This window comes from Leopardus geoffroyi, chromosome D2 (genome assembly GCF_018350155.1).
Source record: "Leopardus geoffroyi isolate Oge1 chromosome D2, O.geoffroyi_Oge1_pat1.0, whole genome shotgun sequence".
NCBI lineage: Eukaryota > Metazoa > Chordata > Mammalia > Carnivora > Felidae > Leopardus > Leopardus geoffroyi.
The window spans coordinates 6,734,527-6,754,029 of NC_059334.1; the positions used below are offsets into that span (position 1 = coordinate 6,734,527).

A 19,503-nucleotide genomic window follows, 5' to 3' on the forward strand; every position below is an offset into this window, starting at 1 on the left:
CCAGACCACGGTTTGTATTTCAAACCCAGTTTACTGTGGAAGTGCCAGGCCAACCCCAAAGTCGGCACCGGCCACTTAAGCAACTTCCTTTATAAAGGGGTAAAGGCCCTCCTTTCCCGGCACGCGGTGGGGAACTGCGTTCGCTTCCACGGGCAGATACAGAATTTATAAGAAATGCTATCTTTATATAAGAATTAATAAGAAAACATACCAGGAAAAAAAACTCATCATTTCTTGGATAAAAAGTTCAGCACGGGCTCTCAGTCTGCACTTGGCTGTCTTGGTTTCAGATGATCTCCTTAACTGAATTCAACCACACTGGGGGTCATGAAATGCAGTCCACTGGACACAGTCGCAAATCGGTTCCCAGCTCCCACGCATGGAACGCGAAAACGTTCCACTAATGGGAAAGCCAGACGCCGACGATGGGGGCAAGGTGGGTTTTGTGGGCCCGGGCAACCAGCTCGCCCGAGGGGTCTGTACTGAGTGCACAGCCTGGGACACGAAAGCCACCTGGCACCCAGCGGCAACCAAAAGGAGGTGCCTGTGCAAGCTCCTGAGAAGCCTCAGTGGAACAGCCCCACGTGACTGTAAGTGCTGTGCATTCTGGACGGTGGAGAGCCGTGCGGGTTCACGCACAGTCATTTCCCGAGGGCGCCGTCTTCCCAACAGCCCAAGCCACCCTGGAACGGCTGTCCTGCGTTCTGGGTGCCAGACGTCCTTAAATCCCTACTGCTGAGGGTCTGCGTGTCTGACCCTGCGTGGGAAAAGCCACGCAGCCGTCACGGCACACGGGCCAGTCAACGATTTATTTGGGGGGCTAATGGCACCAACGCTGGGTGGCTCCTCCGTGATGCAGGAGCCTGTGCTCTCCGGAGGGGTCCGAGGGTTTTCTCCTGCTGAGCGTCACCGCCCAATAACCCGCACCAGACGCCTGCCCCCCGGACCGCTCCCCCACCCACTCCAATCGCCGCGGCCCAGAGCTGTCGCTTCCCACTTACTTGTATTTTAAGAGCAGCCACTGAATTAACCAGAGTCCTACGAGGATCATGCCGTTAATCTCACAGATAGAAAAGGCCCACTGCACGCGGTTAAAATGGTCAAAAAACGTGTCCGGTAGCGGGGGCTGCACCTCCTTGGGAGGCACTCGCTCGTGGACGACCGAGATCATCACCGTGGTGAGGACGAAGCAGGAGAGTGCGTACAGGAAGGCCAGGCAGGTCTTGCCCCACTCCATGGGGTACTGGGAGCGCTCGGGCTCGGGCATGGGGATCTTGATCATCTCCTTCCGGTAGCCGTTAGGCACCCCGTTGGGCGTGGCCTGGAGGCCGGGGCCGGCCGCGCCTGCGCCCAGGTGCCCGTTGGCGTGGCCGTTCTTGTGCGCCTCCATGTGCTGCTCCACCTTCAGGGTCTCGATCATGTCCAGGAGCCGCTGCCCGCTGTCGGCCGACACGCGGCACAGGGGCGGCCGCGCGAAGTCCTCCCGGGTCAGGCCGATCAGGTCCCGGCCCGTGAAGTGCTCCAGGGGCTCACAGTACTCGGGCATGGCGTGCTCCAGCAGCCAGTCTGCCACCTTCCTGGGGGACCAGTGCGCCACCTCCTTCATGGTCCCGGCGGGCGGGGGTCAGCGGTCCCGCGGCGGCGCGCCCATGCTGCCCGGCCTCATGCCGGGGACGTGCGAGGCCAGACGCGCGGAGCCGCTCCCGCAGCCCGCACGCAGCTCTCCGGGGCTCTGGGTGCCCGAGCGCGCTCACCTCATGGTGCACCGGGGGTCTTCCTTCTGCGGAGGCAAGAGACACAGTCAGGAGGGAGCCGCACGTCAGTCCCCAGGGGTGCGCCCCGAGAACTGGCTACCCGGGAAGGTGCCCCGTGCACTTGGAGAACCACCTGCCGGGGAAGTTGCAACTGGCTGCACCCAGAGAACCACCTGCCGGGGAGGGCACAGCTGGCCACAGGGCCTGGTCCAGGGTCTCCCTGGCCCATCGTTCCTGAAGGAGCATTAGATTAGACCCGGATAGATACCGAAGAATGTTTTCTAAGCCAGCATCCAACAGTGCTCCGGATATGCCTCGGTGTAGGTTGGGGATTCCCTCCGTGCTTACTACCTACCTTCTGAGATAATCTGAAATAACGCGGCGAAGTGGCCGAATCTACCAAACTATCTGGTGGAGAAATGTCTTCAAACGTACATAAGCCACTGAAACGTCACAGAGACACAAGAGAATCACAGAAATGCAGAGCTTCGAGTGCATCTGGTCCAACAACTGCAGAGTCCTACACGCAAAAAAACACCAAAGAATCCCTTTTTCCAAATGTGGGGTCATTTTCTACTCTTCTCTCAGCTGGTTTTCTTTAATCAGCATGTATCAGTGTTGTAACAATCACTTAAAATCCAAAACAACACGTGAGAAGTAAAGACTGCGTTCTGGAACAAACGATCGTGGTTAGCGAAATAACGGCGGCCAGCGGAAGACCAAGCATAATTTGAGTCAACAGCGCCTTCATCTGTGAAACGAACAGTCAAGTATCCCCTTGAAAAGTCGTATGTAATTGGAGCACTAGAAGGGGTCTGGAGATCCCATATCCTCTTTTTCTCTTTCTCAAATTTTCTATCCTATCCAATAGCTAACGTCTACTTTCCCTCACCATGGAAACACCCTGTCCAAGAGCTGCCTAACTTTTGTTTCTCAAAAGGTGAATGTGGTGCTAACTACAAAACAACAACAACAAAAACAAAACCAAACAAAAAAACGCGCACAGATTAATAGGTTTAATGGCTAGAAATGGGTCATGACCGTGCTTCCCGAGTATGCTTCGTAGAATCATAATCTGACAAAATGCTCTGCGCTTTAGAAATCATCCAAATGAGGTCTAGGAAGTGCACGTCCTCTCCGAGGGCCAGCAGTATGCGTTGGCAGTCGGGACTGTGCATGAGTTAGAGGCTCCAGGAAATCGTCCGGGACCAAAACCGGGTTACCACGATTCCTCGAATTGACTTCACTGAGGATTGCTCACCACCACTTTTCTTCCCCAGCGATCCCTGTCAACCCCCCAAGGAGCACATTGCTAACGGCACAAACATGACCCAAATTCAGGTCTTCAATTCCAAAGTCCAAACTCGTCTCTACCGTACCCGGAATCAGAGTCTGGACTCAAGGTGGACAGCCATCCACTCCCAGTTTCTCCGCCCCCCATAACAACCAATCAAATGGCAGCACAGCTCAAGATATTCCGGACCTTGCAAAAACATTGGGTGTTCTCTCTTCTGGGCATCCACGTGGCTGTTCCACCGGCCTGTGGCAACCACCCAGGAGACCACGAGTGAGGGCGGGAGGGCTACCATCTTGAGCATCCACATACTCCCCGTGCAAGGGCTGGGAGGTGCTCACTCAACCTCTGCTCAGTACCTCAGGGCATGCCCCTTACATCTATCGGCACGTAGACGGGGTCGTGGAAAGTAAGACCTACTGACATTGCCACCGACGCTGCAAACTGCTTGAAAACCATTTGGATGGCCAAGGAGGATGCCGTGGGCATTCTTCAGAGGGAAACGTGAAACCAAAGTGGACCTCTGGCCATTTGAAAAGCACTAGAGAAGAGCGTCAGTCGTGGCCAGTCCTGCCCGGTGACGAGAAGACACAAGCCACATGGGAGTCCTGCCGGAAGGTCCTACAGGAAAGGGGAACTCGCCAGATACTCCCCGGCAGGGTTACAGTAGCAGGCAAGGGGGCCTTCTGCACGTGGGAGTGGCTACAAGAACTCTAGAGAAGAAATCCTGGTGCAACGTTCAGGCCCAAGGGAATGAAAGGGCTTTTCGTGTGGCTTCCTCATTTCCCCTGCCGGAGGTGGGAAGTCGGCCAGAGGGGAAATCGCGGGGGGCCACAGAGACCAGACCATGCCAACTCGTGATTTCACTTCTTTCTGATGAGGAAATTGTCTGATAATCTCCTCGTAAGGCTTAATAATCTTTAAAACAGGAAAACAGCCAAAGGTAGGAGACAATAGAGGCCGTCAGACACGCTCGCAGATGGAGGAACACAGATGTCACAAAAGTGAGTCCCATCAGCAGTTTGACAGCCACAGAACTCTCAAGACGCAGCAAGACGCAGCGACGGCTCCCCTGGTGAGAGGACAACAGCACTGTCCCCTCCCGGAGGCCGTCCCGGTGCTCACCCCCAGCGCGCACACCCCATCGACTCCGCTCCAACAAGTCCAAGGTCTTCTTCCCTTGGTCCTTCAGGTCCTTCCCAATCCCATCCCCATCCCTGAATCCCGAGCGCGCCGATACCTGCAACCACGTGATGTAATCGGCTCGTGTGCCCGCAAAGACGGCCGCCTATGTGAGTCGGGGAGTCGGGAGTCAGGACCCTGCCTGGCTACATCCCTTCCTGACCAAGTCCTGAACCCTCGCCGAGCCTCAGTTTCCTCTGGAAAATAGGATTAACAACAACCTTGCCCACCTTCCCTGGGGCTGCTCCTGCTCTGAGGACCTCATGGGGGAAAAGGAATGAAAGCTATGATTACGCCAAGAAATATGTCTTGTTCTTCTGGTAATGTCCTGCTTGCTTTCTGACACCTGACTGGGCTCCCGGTGACATTTCATAAATAGGGACTGAAGCTGCCACCTCCAAATGGCATTTTTAAAGCCCAATCATTCTGACACACGAGTTCAAACAGCCTTCCAAATTTCCTCAGAAAAGAAACCTTTGTTTTTCAAGCAAGCTTTGAAGCTTGAAAATAAAGGCCTAGATGCTATTTTCTTGCAGACGATTTTAAGATCACGTAAAAGGGGAAAAGAAAATTTCCATGGAAGCAACTGCCAGGCATACTCAATACCTCAAAGGTCACTGCTCAAAGGTGAGGACTTACTCAGACACCCCAGGGTCCAGCCGTGGGAGACAAAGTGGCTGGCCTCACACGCTCACTTTTTTTTTTTTTTTTTAATGTTTATTTTTGAGAGAGAGAGACGGAGTGTGAGTGGGGGCGGGGCAGAGAGAGAGGGAGACGCAGAATCCGAAGCAGGCTCCAGGCTCCGAGCTGTCCACACAGAGCCTAGTGCGGGGCTCAAACCCACAAGCCATGAGATCATGACCTGAGCCAATGCTGAGCCCGTGCGTAACCGACTGAGCCACCCAGACACCCCACATGCACACTTTAGGATAGGACAGGACAGGATAGGACAGGACAGGATAGGGTGCAGCGTTTCTGAGAAGTGTTTTCCCATCTAGACCCAGAAGACTGCACGTTGGGCTGAGCTCCGAAAACAACTACTACCCCCGTCCAGAAAAGTCGCCCCGGATCCATTACGGGGAGAATGTTCAGAAATAATGCAGAGCTCAACGCATTAGATTGGGTACTCAGAATTCCAAAGTAAAAAGAGAATAAAATCTGGACATAAACTCGGTATATCCCGAAATACTGGAAGATGAGAGAGGGAAGAGGTGCCGGGACGCTCGTTCATGGGCAATTTTCGGACGGAAGTAAACCAGAGTCCAGGGGGCGGTGATGCGTCTAAACTCTCCTGCAGAAGAGCAGAGCTAGTCTGCAGCGAGACGGAAGCCAACATGCATCCCGGGCCCCCCGCTGCAGGTACTCGACGACCTCACGGACGTGAACACGTGTGAGGGGCAGGCTAAGAGTCTATAAACCAAAATCATGGAGTCCTACAGGATCGAGGGCAGGAACAACCCCTCCTACTCATCACGGATCCCATATCCAGCAGATTTCTCTCGGACCCAGACTAAACGAAAAAGAAATCTGCTAACACAATCCGGCTCCCATTCTTACAGTAGATATTTTAGGCTTTAAAATTATAAAAGCCATCAGATAATGTGCCACAACACACTATAAACTATTTGTAGTTCATTATCAAGGCCAGCTCTCTACAACCAGACAAATAAGTTAAAGCAATTAGCCTGGTAATGAAAACAAAACATTAACCAAACAAAAGAACTAAGTCATTTATGAGTATGTGGTTTATCTCTGCTCAAAAAGAATCTACTATATTATCTTATTGTCTGGTATTGTCGAGAAATAAGACATCGTTGTGTTCACAAAAAGCTACGATATGAATTAAACAATGAACACAAGTTTTCAAGAAATTAAAACACATTGCATAACGCAGTGCACAACAATTGCTCAGAAAATCAAAGTTCTTTTTAATTTTTTAATGTTTTTTCATTTTTTTGAGAGAGAGGAAGACAGAGAACGAGCGGGGGAGGGGCAGAGAGAGGGGGAGACACAGAATCCGAAGCAGGCTCCAGGCTCCGAGCTGTCAGCATAGAGCCCGACGTGGGTCTCGAACCCACAAACTGAGAGATCATGACCTGAGACGAAGTCAGACGTTTAACCATCTGAGCCGCCCAGGCGCCCCTGAAAAATCTGAGTTCTAATAATTACTCTGTACTTTCCTCCAATCCCAAGGCCTCAGTTTCCTGCGGAGGAATGACTTATTCCATCTGCTTGTTGCATTAGTTTCAGGAATGTGTGCACGACTGTGCTTTGGATAACATAAAGCAATGCATAAAAATGTAAAAAAATTATTTACTGAACGTCAGTTAACCTTTAAAGTTGCAAGGAACTTATTAAAGTAAGTGCCATGAAAGTAAGAACTGAATTAAAAAAAATTTTTTTTAATGTCTATTTACTTTTGAGAGAGAGAGAGAGGGAGAGAGAGAGAGAGAGAGAGAGAGAGAGAGAGAGAGGCAGAGTGCAAGCAGGGGAGGGGCAGAGAGAGAACGAGACACAGAATCCGAAGCAGGTTTCAGGTTCTGAGTTATCAGCACAGGGCCCGACGCAGGGCTTGAACCCACGAGATCGTGAGATCGTGACCTGAACCAAAGTCAGACACTCAACCAACTGAGCCACCCAGGTACCCCTGAATTGAATTTTTACAATTTTTTTTAAGGCATGGTGGGCCCAAGATTGAACGAACATCGCTGCCCTGTCAGCGAAGAAAGTATAGCAAAGTTCCACGTGTTTCTGAATGCCACCAATGGCAAATCACAGTAGCAAGTAGGGCATGCAGGATTAGTCTTCAAGCATATAGTGAGCTACATTCTTCCTGCTTCCTGCATCAAATGCTTAAAAGCAAAAGTAACACGGGCTCTGTACGGATTTTGCTCTACTAGCTCAAATAATCAACTTTGTGCGAGACCACAATTTGGTGAGTGTGTAACAGCTCACACTTTTGACACGAACCTACCTGTGGGTGCCTTGCTAAAGAGCAACACTAATTAAGAATCAACATTACAGTCTTGAAACACATGAACCGCCTTTTTGTAAACACTACAAGTCCAGATAAAGGTCTTTACGTCCCTAGAACTTTCCATAAAAGGCAACAGTAACCTAACGGACCTTTTATTTTTTTTTATTTTTTATTTTTTTTTCAATACATGAAATTTATTGTCAAATTGGTTTCCATACAACACCCAGTGCTCATCCCAAAAGGTGCCCTCCTCAATACCCATCACCCACCCTCCCCTCCCTCCCACCCCCGCAACGGACCTTTTAGAGCAGCACAGGCCAGGCCCTCTGCAATACTCAAGAGACAGGTGTCCAATTCTCTCACTCAGGGTGGAGAACTCCTGAATGCTTTTCTCCAATCTAATCAGCTATAGTTTGTTTTGTTTTGTTTTGTTTTTTGTTTTTTGCTATTTAACACATAAAGAGCTAACCTACAGAGGCAAAATTCTTACAACTGTACTTATCCGAAGGAAAAAAATGGTTAGGGTAACAACTGTATCGCTTCTGCTGAAGGACCTACATGTTTACTTCAGTCTAGAGCAGAAGAAATTTTACATCACTTTGGATGCCTTAACCTTCAAACCGTCCTTTATTGTAGATTGCTGTTCCGCGCACGGTTCAAAAGTCCAGTGTGAAACTCTGACTGGCAAACGAAATCTCCCCTTAGGCTCCTTGAACTAAGTGCACGCTGCCTGATTTTGCTTAGAGACGAGAAGAAAGGGCCTGTGGCCCAGTTAGGCTGCTAGGAGAGCCTCAGGTGGGGACACCCTTCCCTCTCCTCCACACCTTGTCTATTTCAGGAAGTCCGATACTTAGATTTCACCAGATCGGAAACAAGTTCTTTCTCAGCAGTTGCCCTAGAACAACCCACCGACAGCCTCTCTTTAAAAGGCCCCTCCCAAAGGGACCCATTCTGGTGTCGCAGTCCCCAGTGCTCCAGAGGGAAGGAGATGATTCTGGGCTGACAAGAGCAGGACAGTGACATCATGACAAGAAACCGGCCAAATCAACTGGATACGCTGTTCCACGGTTGTGGCTGTTCTCTGATGGTATGAAATACACGCGTGTCATCCATTTCCAGGGGAGCCCCACCGCCAGCAAGAGGAGCTCATGTGAGTAATTCCAGGGCCGAACAGAAACATTCAGCAGCCAGAAAATTCAAAGAATCACTTACTGTGGCGAAAATTAAAAACCACCTAAGAGTTCTACAGGGAGAATTAAATATAGCATCATACAACAGAATACTAATTAAGCCTCCGCTAAAGACCGGACGATGTTTCTATAGCTGTAGTGATACACACATGCAGATTTGTCAAACAGGTTACAAAAGACAATGAAGCCATTTTTGTGAACATACATGTATCACAACTGTCCACAGAAAGGAAGTCGAGGGGCACATGGCTGGCTCAGTCGGTTAAGTGACCGACTTCGGCTCAGGTCATGATCTCGCGGTTTGTGAGTTCGAGCCCCACGTCGGGCTTTGTGCTGACAGCTCAGAACCTGGAGCCTGCCTCTGATTCTTGTCTCCCTCTCTCTCTCTGCACCTTCCCTGCTCACACTTTGTCTCTCACTCTTTCTCTCTCTCTCAAAAATAAATTAACATTAAAAAAAAAGAAGTCTAGAAGGTACATGTCAGCTTCTGTTACCTTTGGATGTTGAAATTGTAAACTAAGTTTCTGCTTAATTTTTTTTCACTCTCTTCTAATTTCTCTGATAAATACATATTACTTCTGTTTAGAGAAGGGTTGTTTTTCCTTCAAGCATATTGTTTTTAAACATGGAGGCTACACTGTAAAATTAAAAATACGTGCTTCCTACATTAGCTTTCTTTCAAAATCAGAAGTGGGCTTGCAGATTTCTCCAAGTAAGTGGATTCTTTGCCTCCTGTGTATAACTAGGTTCCCGAGTCCTCCTATTTCCAAAACAGAACGGTCCCAGGATATGAGCCGAACCATCAACAAAGACAAAGCTCAGATCCGAACCTAAGTGCATAAAGAAGTTCTGGTCTCAGAGATTTCCCATCATTCCAGAGAGAAAACAATGACAAACCATCAGAATTACCACTGTTCTGTCATCCAGGCTTTCAATACCCGTCCATCCAGCTATCTACTGACTGTTTGAAACCCTGCCCTATTGTCATTTCAGGAAGGAAAACCAGGCAGGTCTCCAGTGACAGCTAATCACTGCAGTTTCCCCCTGGGGTTTCATTGTCAGAACCCAATTACCAAACTCTGAAGATGATCAGTTCCACCCAACTGATAAGCTGCCTGAGTCTGAAACCAGCAGGACTATTATACTTACTTACTGACTGACTTTATTTATTTATTTATTATTTTTGAGAGAGAGAGAGACAGAGAGACAGAAAGCACACGAGTGGGGAAGGGGCAGAGAGGGGTCGGGGGGGGCGGGGGAGAGGATCCAAAGCAGGGTCTGTGCTGATAGCACAGAGCCCGACGCGGGGCTCGAACTCACGAACTGTGAGATCACGACCTGAGCTGAAGTCGGACGCTTAACCGACGGGAACCACCCAGGCGACCCCAGCAGGAATATTTAATGTTCATCTAGATAATCCATGGTCTTTGGACACAGACCCCTGTAGCAGCACTCAAGGCACGCGGGGAAATAATCAGGGTCTCCAAGTCGCACGGCTCTCACGTCCAGCTGAGGTGCACGGTGATCGCATCTGCCCCAAGAAGCCGGGGAAAGGCTCCCCTCTCCTTACCTCTGTTTGCTTCCACTTTGGTTTCTGCCTGCAGTCTGACTCCACGGCAGCCACCGCCATGCTGCCGTCAGACGGGCCTCTGTGTGGTGTGCAGGGCGATCTCCTCACCGGACGCTGGAGGCCTCTGGGGGCTCCTACAGCTGCCTGGACGATGTTCACATTCCTGAGCCTCCGCCATGGCCTTCCACGACACAGCCTGTGTCTCCACCTGACAGCCTTTCCCTATAGGCAGAGGACGGGGGCTACACCCATGCTCATGTGGGTAGGGAAGATATGAGCCAGCACAGCAGCCCAGAGGGATGCCAGCCTTGGACCCTAACGGCCAGGGGCTGGGGTTTCCAGACCCAAGCCTGGGCAGACGACACGGCCTGAGGCCAGATCCAGGCAGGCAAATGGAACTAAGACTGAACTAAGACCCTTGAATTAAACAAGAATCCCTCTAAGACGACAAAAAGTGGGCCCGTGAAATTAGTACCCGATGATGCGGACTTTGAACTCACATGACCTGTGCAGTGTGGGTCCCAAGCCAAGAAATCGATGCAAATACACACACGAGAAGTTAACACAGAACAACCCCTTCGAGCCCTTTCAGAAGGCAAGAGTTCACAGGATTCCCACGGAAGAAGTGCTCTTAGCTGAGGATGAACGAGAACTGAAAATTATAAATCACACAAGGAAATAATCCACCATGAGGGAGAAATTTGGCAGGTGTGACAAACAGGAAGTTTGCCAAACCACGACCTTGAGAAAATAAAGTAAGTTTGAAGAGGCTGTGAAGTGAGTATACAAAAGAGGTAAATGAAAGTTGAAACCTCAATGAAACAGTAAGAGGAGAAAAAGAAAAGACAGGTGTGTTTATTTATTTTTTTTTAATTTTTTTTTTAACGTTTATTTATTTTTGAGACAGAGAGAGACACAGCATGAACGGGGGAGGGGCAGAGAGAGAGGGAGACACAGAATCAGAAACAGGCTCCAGGCTCTGAGCCATCAGCCCAGAGCCCGACGCGGGGCTCGAACTCACGGACCGTGAGATCGTGACCTGAGCTGAAGTCGGACGCTTAACCGACTGCGCCACCCAGGCGCCCCAAGACAGGTGTGTTTAAAGAAGTTATGAGAAAGTCCCAGGTTCTCCCCTGGGCCTGTGCCCAGCAGATGCCCCCGGAGGAAAGCGGGGAGAACAAGAGCTACACGGGCTCGTGAAAGGAAGAGAAATGGGCAAACATCTAAGGTGTATTGGTTTAAAGGCAACGGACAGGTTTTTTCAAAGCCCCAAGCGCAGTCCTCCAGCATCCATACAGTCTAGCAGGGGAGACGGAAAACGAAGTCCAGTCGATCAAGAGAGGAATCGCATTTCAGGATAGGTGTCTGAGTGATTATGTGTTCGTTTCCAGGGCCTCTTCAAGCTCTCCTGGTTTTTCAAAAAGAAGGAACAGGAAAGGCGAGGAGAAGAGCAGAGAGGGTAGGTGAAGAAGCGGGTGGCCGGAGAAGTGCCGAGGGGGCGGGGAAGCAGGTGGCCGGCTGGGAACAGATGGGAGGAGCCAAGGAAGCAGAGCCCCAGCCCCCGGGAAGGAAGGATGAGAAGCAGTGTGATTTCTGGAAGAGAAGCCAGGAGGGTGAGAAGCTCGTTGGCACAGGTGCCTTGTAGGATGGGGGGGGGGGGGGGGGGGGGCGGGACTCAAGATAGAAGGACTGGTTAGAAGACCATTTAGGAAGCTGCCCCTGCCTCTCCCCGCAGCTGGGGAGCCTGCACGTGTCTTCCGCGGAAGGGGGGCACCCGCGCCGTTAAGAGCAGGGGCATCACAGGAAAACAGGGACTAAGGAAAGCACATGCACACAGATGCGACGTCACACCTGCCCCGGCCCCTCGCCTCCTTACAGCCCCCGACGCCGGCTGCCAGGCTGAACACGTCCCGGCAGAGGAAGACCCAAGGCTTCCCGAACCCCAGACACTGGAAGAGAAAAGGACCCGGACCGTCTGGCACTGAAGTCCGCACAAAACAAGAGGAGTGAAGGGCGCGGCTGGAACAGCATCTCTGGTGCTTCCCTTACAATTCGAATGGCCAAATGAAAGGTAACAGACATCTGAAGAAATTCTCCAATACACAGAAAAGCCAGAGACTAAAACAAAACAGGGCGCGGAACACCCACTAAGTAGGGAATTCCAAATGTGGAGAAAAACGAGTATTCACAACCTCAGACAGACGCCGCGAACAGAATGGGCCACGCGCGGAAAGGCAGTCGGAGAACCTTAGTATATGTGCTGCCGAAGCGAGCACTGGTCGGAGAATCTTAAAAGGAAAGCCGTTTGTGAATGAACTCACGGTAAACATGAAAACAGCACAACATATTCAGTTGGGAAAAAAAAAAAATCTCTCCGTGGAAGAAGACAGAGATGGAAAACTGAGAGCAAAGGTAAAAACATGAAAAACAGAATCCAGGGAGTTTCGTATGTGGGAGAGAAGGGATTTCTCAGAACCGAGGGGGACAGGAGTGGCCAGGGGTGAAAGCGTTCCCCAAGTGGCCTTAAAAGCTGAGAATATACGTTCCTGTTATCACGGTTCGGTTAACAGGTCACGTGGAAGGAAAACGGGAGGCGACATCTTGAAGGACGCTCTGCCCGCCTGCCGGTCACCGGCCAGAAGACCCAAGGCAGACTCGGGGTGTGGAGACAGCAGAATGCACCGCCCCGAGATGGGCTACCTTGACAGAGGCCTGCTGTCAGGTGAAGGCCATCGAGGGGAGGCGGACACAAGAAAGGCGCTCTGCCCTTCCCCGCCTGCCCACAAGCTGCACATGAATTTGTCAAGGTCGCCCCCGCCTCTCTACCTGGAACAGCAGAAGGGGAGCCAGGAGAGCACCTCAGCCTCCGCCCAGAGAATCCAGAGGACAGACCTTGCCCGCCTTTGCTGCTGCCCGAGAGAAGACCCACGTCCTTCAGCCCTGGTCTTGCCTTCACTAAGAAACTTTACTGTTCTTCTTGTCGAGATGCTGTATCGACCCAAGTTCCTCCCGTTCCTTCGAGCGCCTCATCACCTTGGTCAGCTCGCTGGGCTTTTTCTCTGGCTCATCTGTCTTTTGTCAAGTCTCAATTATCGGACCCCAGCCAGAGAGTGTGAGATGGCTACAAGAAAAGGTTATTGCTTCCCTCCCTGCGATATCTAGACCTGGAGTTATTGCGTGACTTTCAGCCACGCTGCTGTTAACAGGCAATGGTGTCTCTTTAATACGAACCCCCAGAATAACAGTACTGTAAAGTATGGATGCATTTTACAGACAGGGACCATGTCCCCCCAGATCTGTGGAGTTCACATTTCAAATATATTTTCCCCTTGTCTCATATACCATCAAAATGTCCTGGAAGGCTTAAGATTTCAGTTTCTACACTGCTTCCCCTCCCCCCGCCCCCCTGAACGCTTCTGTGGCCCAGAAGCAGTTAGAGATTTTTAGTTAGAAGTGTGCTGACGATTTTCCTCAAAAGCATGGTCATTTTTAACCATCTGTGGGCTTTGGAAGACCCACTGGGGCCCAAACCACCACACAGAACACTAAGATGCAGCTAATTTAAAGTATACTTTTGGTGTTCCAACTGGGGACTGCCTAGTGTTGGTAACAGACTGAAAGCAGGCAGAAATGACAGAAGACGGTTTCCTGATTACTATAAAATAAAAAAGTCTCATCTGCAGTGAAGGTTTTTTTGCCAGTCCCCCGAGGATTAGAAATACCACGTAATTCTAATGGAATGGAACACTTCCATTTCAGTGAGAAAAAGCCTACCCCATCTCTTCTCAACTTACACCTACAGAAATAAATGTAACTCACTGAGGTAAAAGGAAAGCTAATTTAGGGAACATGACCGGGGGAACAACACCATGTTCCCAAATTAGCAACAACTCACAGGCCCAGAGAGGAGAAATCAAGTTCAAGTCTATGTCCCAAAATAAATTTCTAATACTTGCGTGGACAGCTAGATGCGCGCAAACTCTTTTCAGACTAGAGAGCGTCCCGAGGGTGGATTCTAAGTGGATGGCACTTACATGGGCATCCTCTGGGCAGCCTTTGCCATGAAGGCTTGCTTCCAAAAAGCTAGTGGAGCTCTCCTCTACCTTTGTATCCACACTCAAAATAGACGCATTAAGCACTCCCCCCGCCCCCGCCCGCACCCTGACAGCTATTATAAGAACTGTTATAAAATGAGTATCCAACATCAGCTTCTTGCCAGCCACCGGCCATGATCTGGGTTCTAACTACCTGATAACTTCTTAAACTTCTGGGGCCCACATTCACTGGGTTTCTTCATTTTTTTTTTTAAGTTAAAAACTTTTTACCTTTGAGGGACAGAGCATGAGGAGGGGAAAGGCGGAGAAAGAGGGAGACACAGAATCGGAAGCAGGCTCCAGGCTCCGAGCCGTCAGCACAGAGCCCGATGTGGGGCTCGAACTCACGAGCCGTGAGATCATGACCTGAGCCGAAGTGAGACGTTTAACTGACTGAGCCACCCAGGCACCCCCTCCCCCAATTTTTTTTTTTAATTTGCCTGCAGTTGACGCACAATGTTACATTAGTTTCAGGTGTACAACGTGGTGATTTAACGTCTCTCTATACACGATACTAAGCGCTGTGCTCCTTCATTAATTAACCAGTGGTCAACAGCACAAAGTTCAGCTGCACATAAGGGACGATCCCCGTCCATCAAACTGGCGGGCACTGAGGCGGGCTTGTCTGGAAAAAGCCTGAAGCTCCAGCTTTGCACCGAGGCCGAGCACCACAAGGGGGCAGCAGAGGGTCCGCAAAAATCACGCACTCCTCCCCTCGCCCTTCCCCAGCTGCAAAGGATTTTGGAGACCTCCTCCAATAGAGATCCGCGCCTCAGCAGTCCAAGCAGGTACCAGAGCCAGTAGGAACTAGAACCTCGGGCCACAACCGATGCTCCTTCCATCTGATTCTAATGTGCATCTAGAGACCCTACCATCAGCAACATGGCCGATTCCTGGCTTCTAGGTGACCACACTTCAAGTCAGAGCTAGCCTGCCATCTCACCTAAGATACTTAAGCATGTACCCTTGCTTTATATAAAAAACTTCCTAAGTTTTATTCTCTGGCTACCATAACTTAATGCAACAAAATTAGAACCCTGCAAATGGTGAACCAAATCAATGATGGACAGGCGAATTGTAGAAACTGTGTAAAATTATGTAAATTGTAAAATTAGCAAAAGCCATGATGAAAAAAAAAATAGGAGATCTGAACAAACACAGCTATGGCTACTGTTCGTGTGGTGAAATACATTCTTTTTTAAAAAATTTTTTAGTATTTATTTTTTTGGGGGGGGGGGCACATAGAATCCGAAGCAGCCTCCAGGCTCTGAGCTGTCAGCACAGGGCTTGACATGGGGCTCAAACTCACAAACTGCAAGATCACGGCCTCAGCCGAAGTCGGATGCTTAACCGACTGAGCCATCCAGGCGCCCCTGAAATCCGTTCTTTCTAAACAGACATTTTGAGCACGGCTAACACACAGTGTGGCATTGTTAGTGGCAGGTGTGGCCCACAGTGGTCTGACTTCCCTGTTCGTTATGACGTGCTCACCACAAGCGTGGCTGCTGTCCTTACCATTCGACGCCATCACAGCACCAGTGACTGTATTCCCTGTGCTGAGCCCTTCATCCCCAGGATGGACTCGTCCCGTCACTGAAGTGTCTCCCTCTCCCCTTCACCCATCTGTCCATCCCCCACCTGCTTCCCTCCGTCAACCACCAGCTTGTTCTCTGTTGAAACACATTCTTTGCTCTCAAACGGCTTCGAACATCTATCACTCTGTAGTGTAGAGTGAAGTAAGTTCAAAGTGGATCACATGTAAAGTGTTCTCTCGGCTTCACGTGTATTCATGAAGTTTCTACCATAAACACAAATATCACGCCAAGGGTAGGAACCACAGACTTAAACAAACAACCATAAAGATACCAAACTACTTCATAAATGAAAACACCGGGCAAGATGTTTTTCTAACCTGTCGCAGATCACAAATACAAGGAACTATCGAAAAATCAGTTAAAGGGAAAGACTTTAAACAAAGATTACAAGCAGGCCAATCACACACACACACACACACACACACACACACACACACACACACACACAAAACCAACCAACAAATGGGGAGGAAAAAAAAAATCCAATCTCACCAGTTAAACAGTTACAGCCATTGCCCTGCCAAAGATGAGGAAGAACCCTAATTAAAACCAAAACAACAAAACAACAACAAAACCAACAACCAGCACCTCCAGCTTCTGGCAGCGGACCGTGAACCCGCTTCCTTCTTCTTTCCGAGCAACCACCGAGGCACAATAACACATCTCGTTTGAACTGCGGCCCCGGCCTCAACCCGCCCACCCCAAGCGGTCTCCATAAGGCGCCTAGGAGAGCTTCTTCAAGGACGGTTCCCCTCTTGGAAATCCTGCAACGCTTCCCGCGCTTAATCGTTACGTAGCTTTCCAGACCCTTCCTGCCTTCGCATGGCCAAGAGCCGCCACGGCACACTTTGTATGCTTCAATTACTCCGGTCTGCTTCTAGTCGCCAACTGCCGCAGGGCCTTTGAACAAGCAGTCACTGCTGCCTGGGGCACTTTCACCCTATTTCTTCACTCTGACGGCACCTCTTCAGACAAGCGTCCGTCCTGTGGCCATCCTCTTACCTACATCATCTCACTTACTGAGCGTCTCTGTGTCCTACCGGGATGCAAGTTCCTCAAAGGAAGGTCCCTGTCGTGTTTTTTCATTACTGCATTCCCAGGAGCTAGCACAGTGCTCCGTACATCATAGGCACTCGGTATAAATACTTATTCCACTGGTGAAAAAAGAAATAGCGGCTAAGGAAGACAGCTGACTATATTTTTTTAAGTGTTCATTTATTTGAGGGGGGGGGGGGGAGACACAGAATTCGAAGCAGCTCCAGGCTCCGAGCTGTCAGCACAGAGCCTGACATGGGACTCGAAACCACGAACCATGAGATCATGACCTGAGCTGAAGTCGGACGCTTAACTGACTGAGCCACCCAGGTGCCCCTGAGAGCATAGGTCTTAAATCCAGATTCTTCCCAGTGGGAGAATAAACAGATTATTCTCTTTGAAACTCATTTCCTCCCACCTATAAGAAGAGAATAAATCCATAAACTACATCATCAAAAAATTCATTAAAGAATAAGTGATCTCTTGAAAAGAAATACATCTAGGATACTCAAACAGGAAAACATGTCTTTTGATCCTACACCTTCTTCCTGATAGACTTACTTTAGTAGGAGAAGAAAACGCTGAGCTGTTCTGGCTTAAGCACTTCCTTGCTTAAACACATAAAAGGAATCGGCCGTCCAATTGCTATGCCTAAAAAAGGACGTTCAGAGAGGCTTCTCCATTTTCCCTCTTTGCCACAGGCAAAGCAAAGAGAAAATGATGTGTCAAGGCTACAATCCCCAAACCAGAGAAGTATTCAAAGGAAAGTTCCCTCTTCATATTTACACAATGAATTAAAGTAAAAAAATACCCGGGTTTTCCCTCCAAATTATAAACACCATCCTTCTGCACCTCAAATTAAGCCCTTACGTTTTTCTTTTTTTTTTTAATGTTTATTTATTTTTGAGACAGAGAGAGACACAGCATGAGCAGGAAAGGGGCAGAGAGAGAGAGAGAGAGAGAGGGAGACACAGAATGTGAAGCAGGCTGCAGGCTCTGAGCTGTCGGCACAGAGCCCGACGCGGGGCTCGAACTCACAAACTGTGAGATCATGACCTGAGCCGAAGTCAGACGCTTAACCAACTGAGCCACCCAGGTGCCCCTGCCCTTACATTTTTCAAAGTTACCGAGATCGTCCTCAGTAGTAAGTTCGATCAGGTGTGTGTGAGTACCACGGTGCATAGTACAGCCTAAAGAGGAGGGCTTACTCGTGTTTCCCAACAGCTCCGAAGTATGAGAGCTTCTGGATTCTTTAAAAAAATTTTTTTTTTCAACGTTTATTTATTTTTGGGACAGAGAGAGACAGAGCATGAACAGGGGAGGGGCAGAGAGGGAGGGAGACCAGAACCGGAAACAGGCTCCAGGCTCTGAGCCATCAGCCCAGAGCCTGACATGGGGCTCGAACTCACGGACCGCGAGATCGTGACCTGGCTGAAGTCGGACACTTAACCGACTGCGCCACCCAGGCGCCCCGAGAGCTTCTGGATTCTTCACAGACAGACCGCTCATCAGTCTGCAGCGGCGGCTGAACAGTCCCAGAGAATCGGGCACACCTGAGCAGGGCCCCCCATCATCATTACCCAGCAGGGCCTGGCCACTGAGCTGTGTTTTTTAAGTGCCCAAGTCAGGCAGTGCTCACGTTTTCTTTTCCGTCTTCACACTTCTGTACGCGTTAACAACTGAGCCGCTTGCGCACACGTCAGTTTCACGTACAAGGAGAACACTGCGTTATCATAACCTGAGGAGGTGGCCTGGCTCATGAAAAGCATTTCAAAATCTTGTCACATGATCTGAAGATGCAAACGGTGAGCTCAAACAATTTCGCTTCCAAATGTCACGGGTTATTTCAAGTTTAAAAGAGAAACAAGGAGCGAGGGAAAATACGGATTTAATCTGTAGAAGAACAAAACACCAATCACGAAGATCAAAACTGGAGAATGACTTAAGAACAGCAACCACAACACTACCTCTGGGGGAAAAGGATCTCTCAATAAGGAGGGTACGATTTAGCACCTTGAAAGGCCCACAACAGCGTTCGAAATCGTTTCTGAGAACTGCATTCTTACCATAAAATAACCCAGGCGGTCCCATACGCGTGTCTATACCGTACCTCGAGCATGCTCCACGCCTAGGCTACCGTGGTCAAGCTACACGCGTGATAAAAGGCCCTTGTACCTAAAATAAGTCGTGCTTGCCCAGACCGACCCCGGGACGTGTTACACAGACACCTGCTCACTAAAGGAACCTGTTGATCAGCACTCAGAGAGCAGATTACCAGAGCGCTTTGGCAGGGCGGCAGGCACGTCAACTCCCCTTAGGACACAGCTCAAATTCAGCTTCTATTTATAATCCTAACGAGCCTTTCTTCTGGATATAAACAGAGCCAGCACTGAAGCGCTAAGGACTAAAAAATTATACGTATCCCTAAAAGCCAAATTGGTTAATCAAAATAAAGCCAAACATTTATGAAGTACATACTAGCAGTGAGCACTGTCCCGGGCACCCTGCGAGCCACAGGAACACACACACCACACTCCTAAGTAAGTTACACTGTCCCCAAGCCTCCTATTTGCCTCCCTCCCCCTCCTGTGCGCCTTCTTCAGTTCTGTGAAGTGTGCTCCACGCTGCCGAGCGCACGGGCACAGACCCTGAGCAGGCACTCTGCCCACCCCCCCCCCCCGCCCCGTGCCCCCCACCGTCAGAGCCAATCCCCTCAGGCGTGAGACCCCCAGTGTTCGGGGACACTCGTGCCCTAGTCAGAAACTCTTACTCAGAAGCACCCCATACGTGTAGGAAAGTCTCAACCGTTCAG

General features: G+C 49.9%; 1 protein-coding gene across 10 annotated transcripts in view; it reads right to left on the bottom strand.

The window, feature by feature from the left end:
* Positions 1-19,503, bottom strand: part of SGMS1 (sphingomyelin synthase 1) — a 293,110-nt gene that overhangs the window by 38,358 nt on the left and 235,249 nt on the right. For 9 of the 10 annotated variants that reach the window (XM_045439431.1, XM_045439423.1, XM_045439430.1 and 6 more), the window contains one exon: positions 1,002-1,780. In XM_045439431.1, the coding sequence (XP_045295387.1) occupies positions 1,002-1,606 (605 nt within the window). In that variant the 5' untranslated portion in view covers positions 1,607-1,780. Of the gene's footprint in view, positions 1-1,001; positions 1,781-9,967; positions 10,185-19,503 lie in introns of those variants that run through there. The other variant, XM_045439424.1, reaches the window with a different exon arrangement.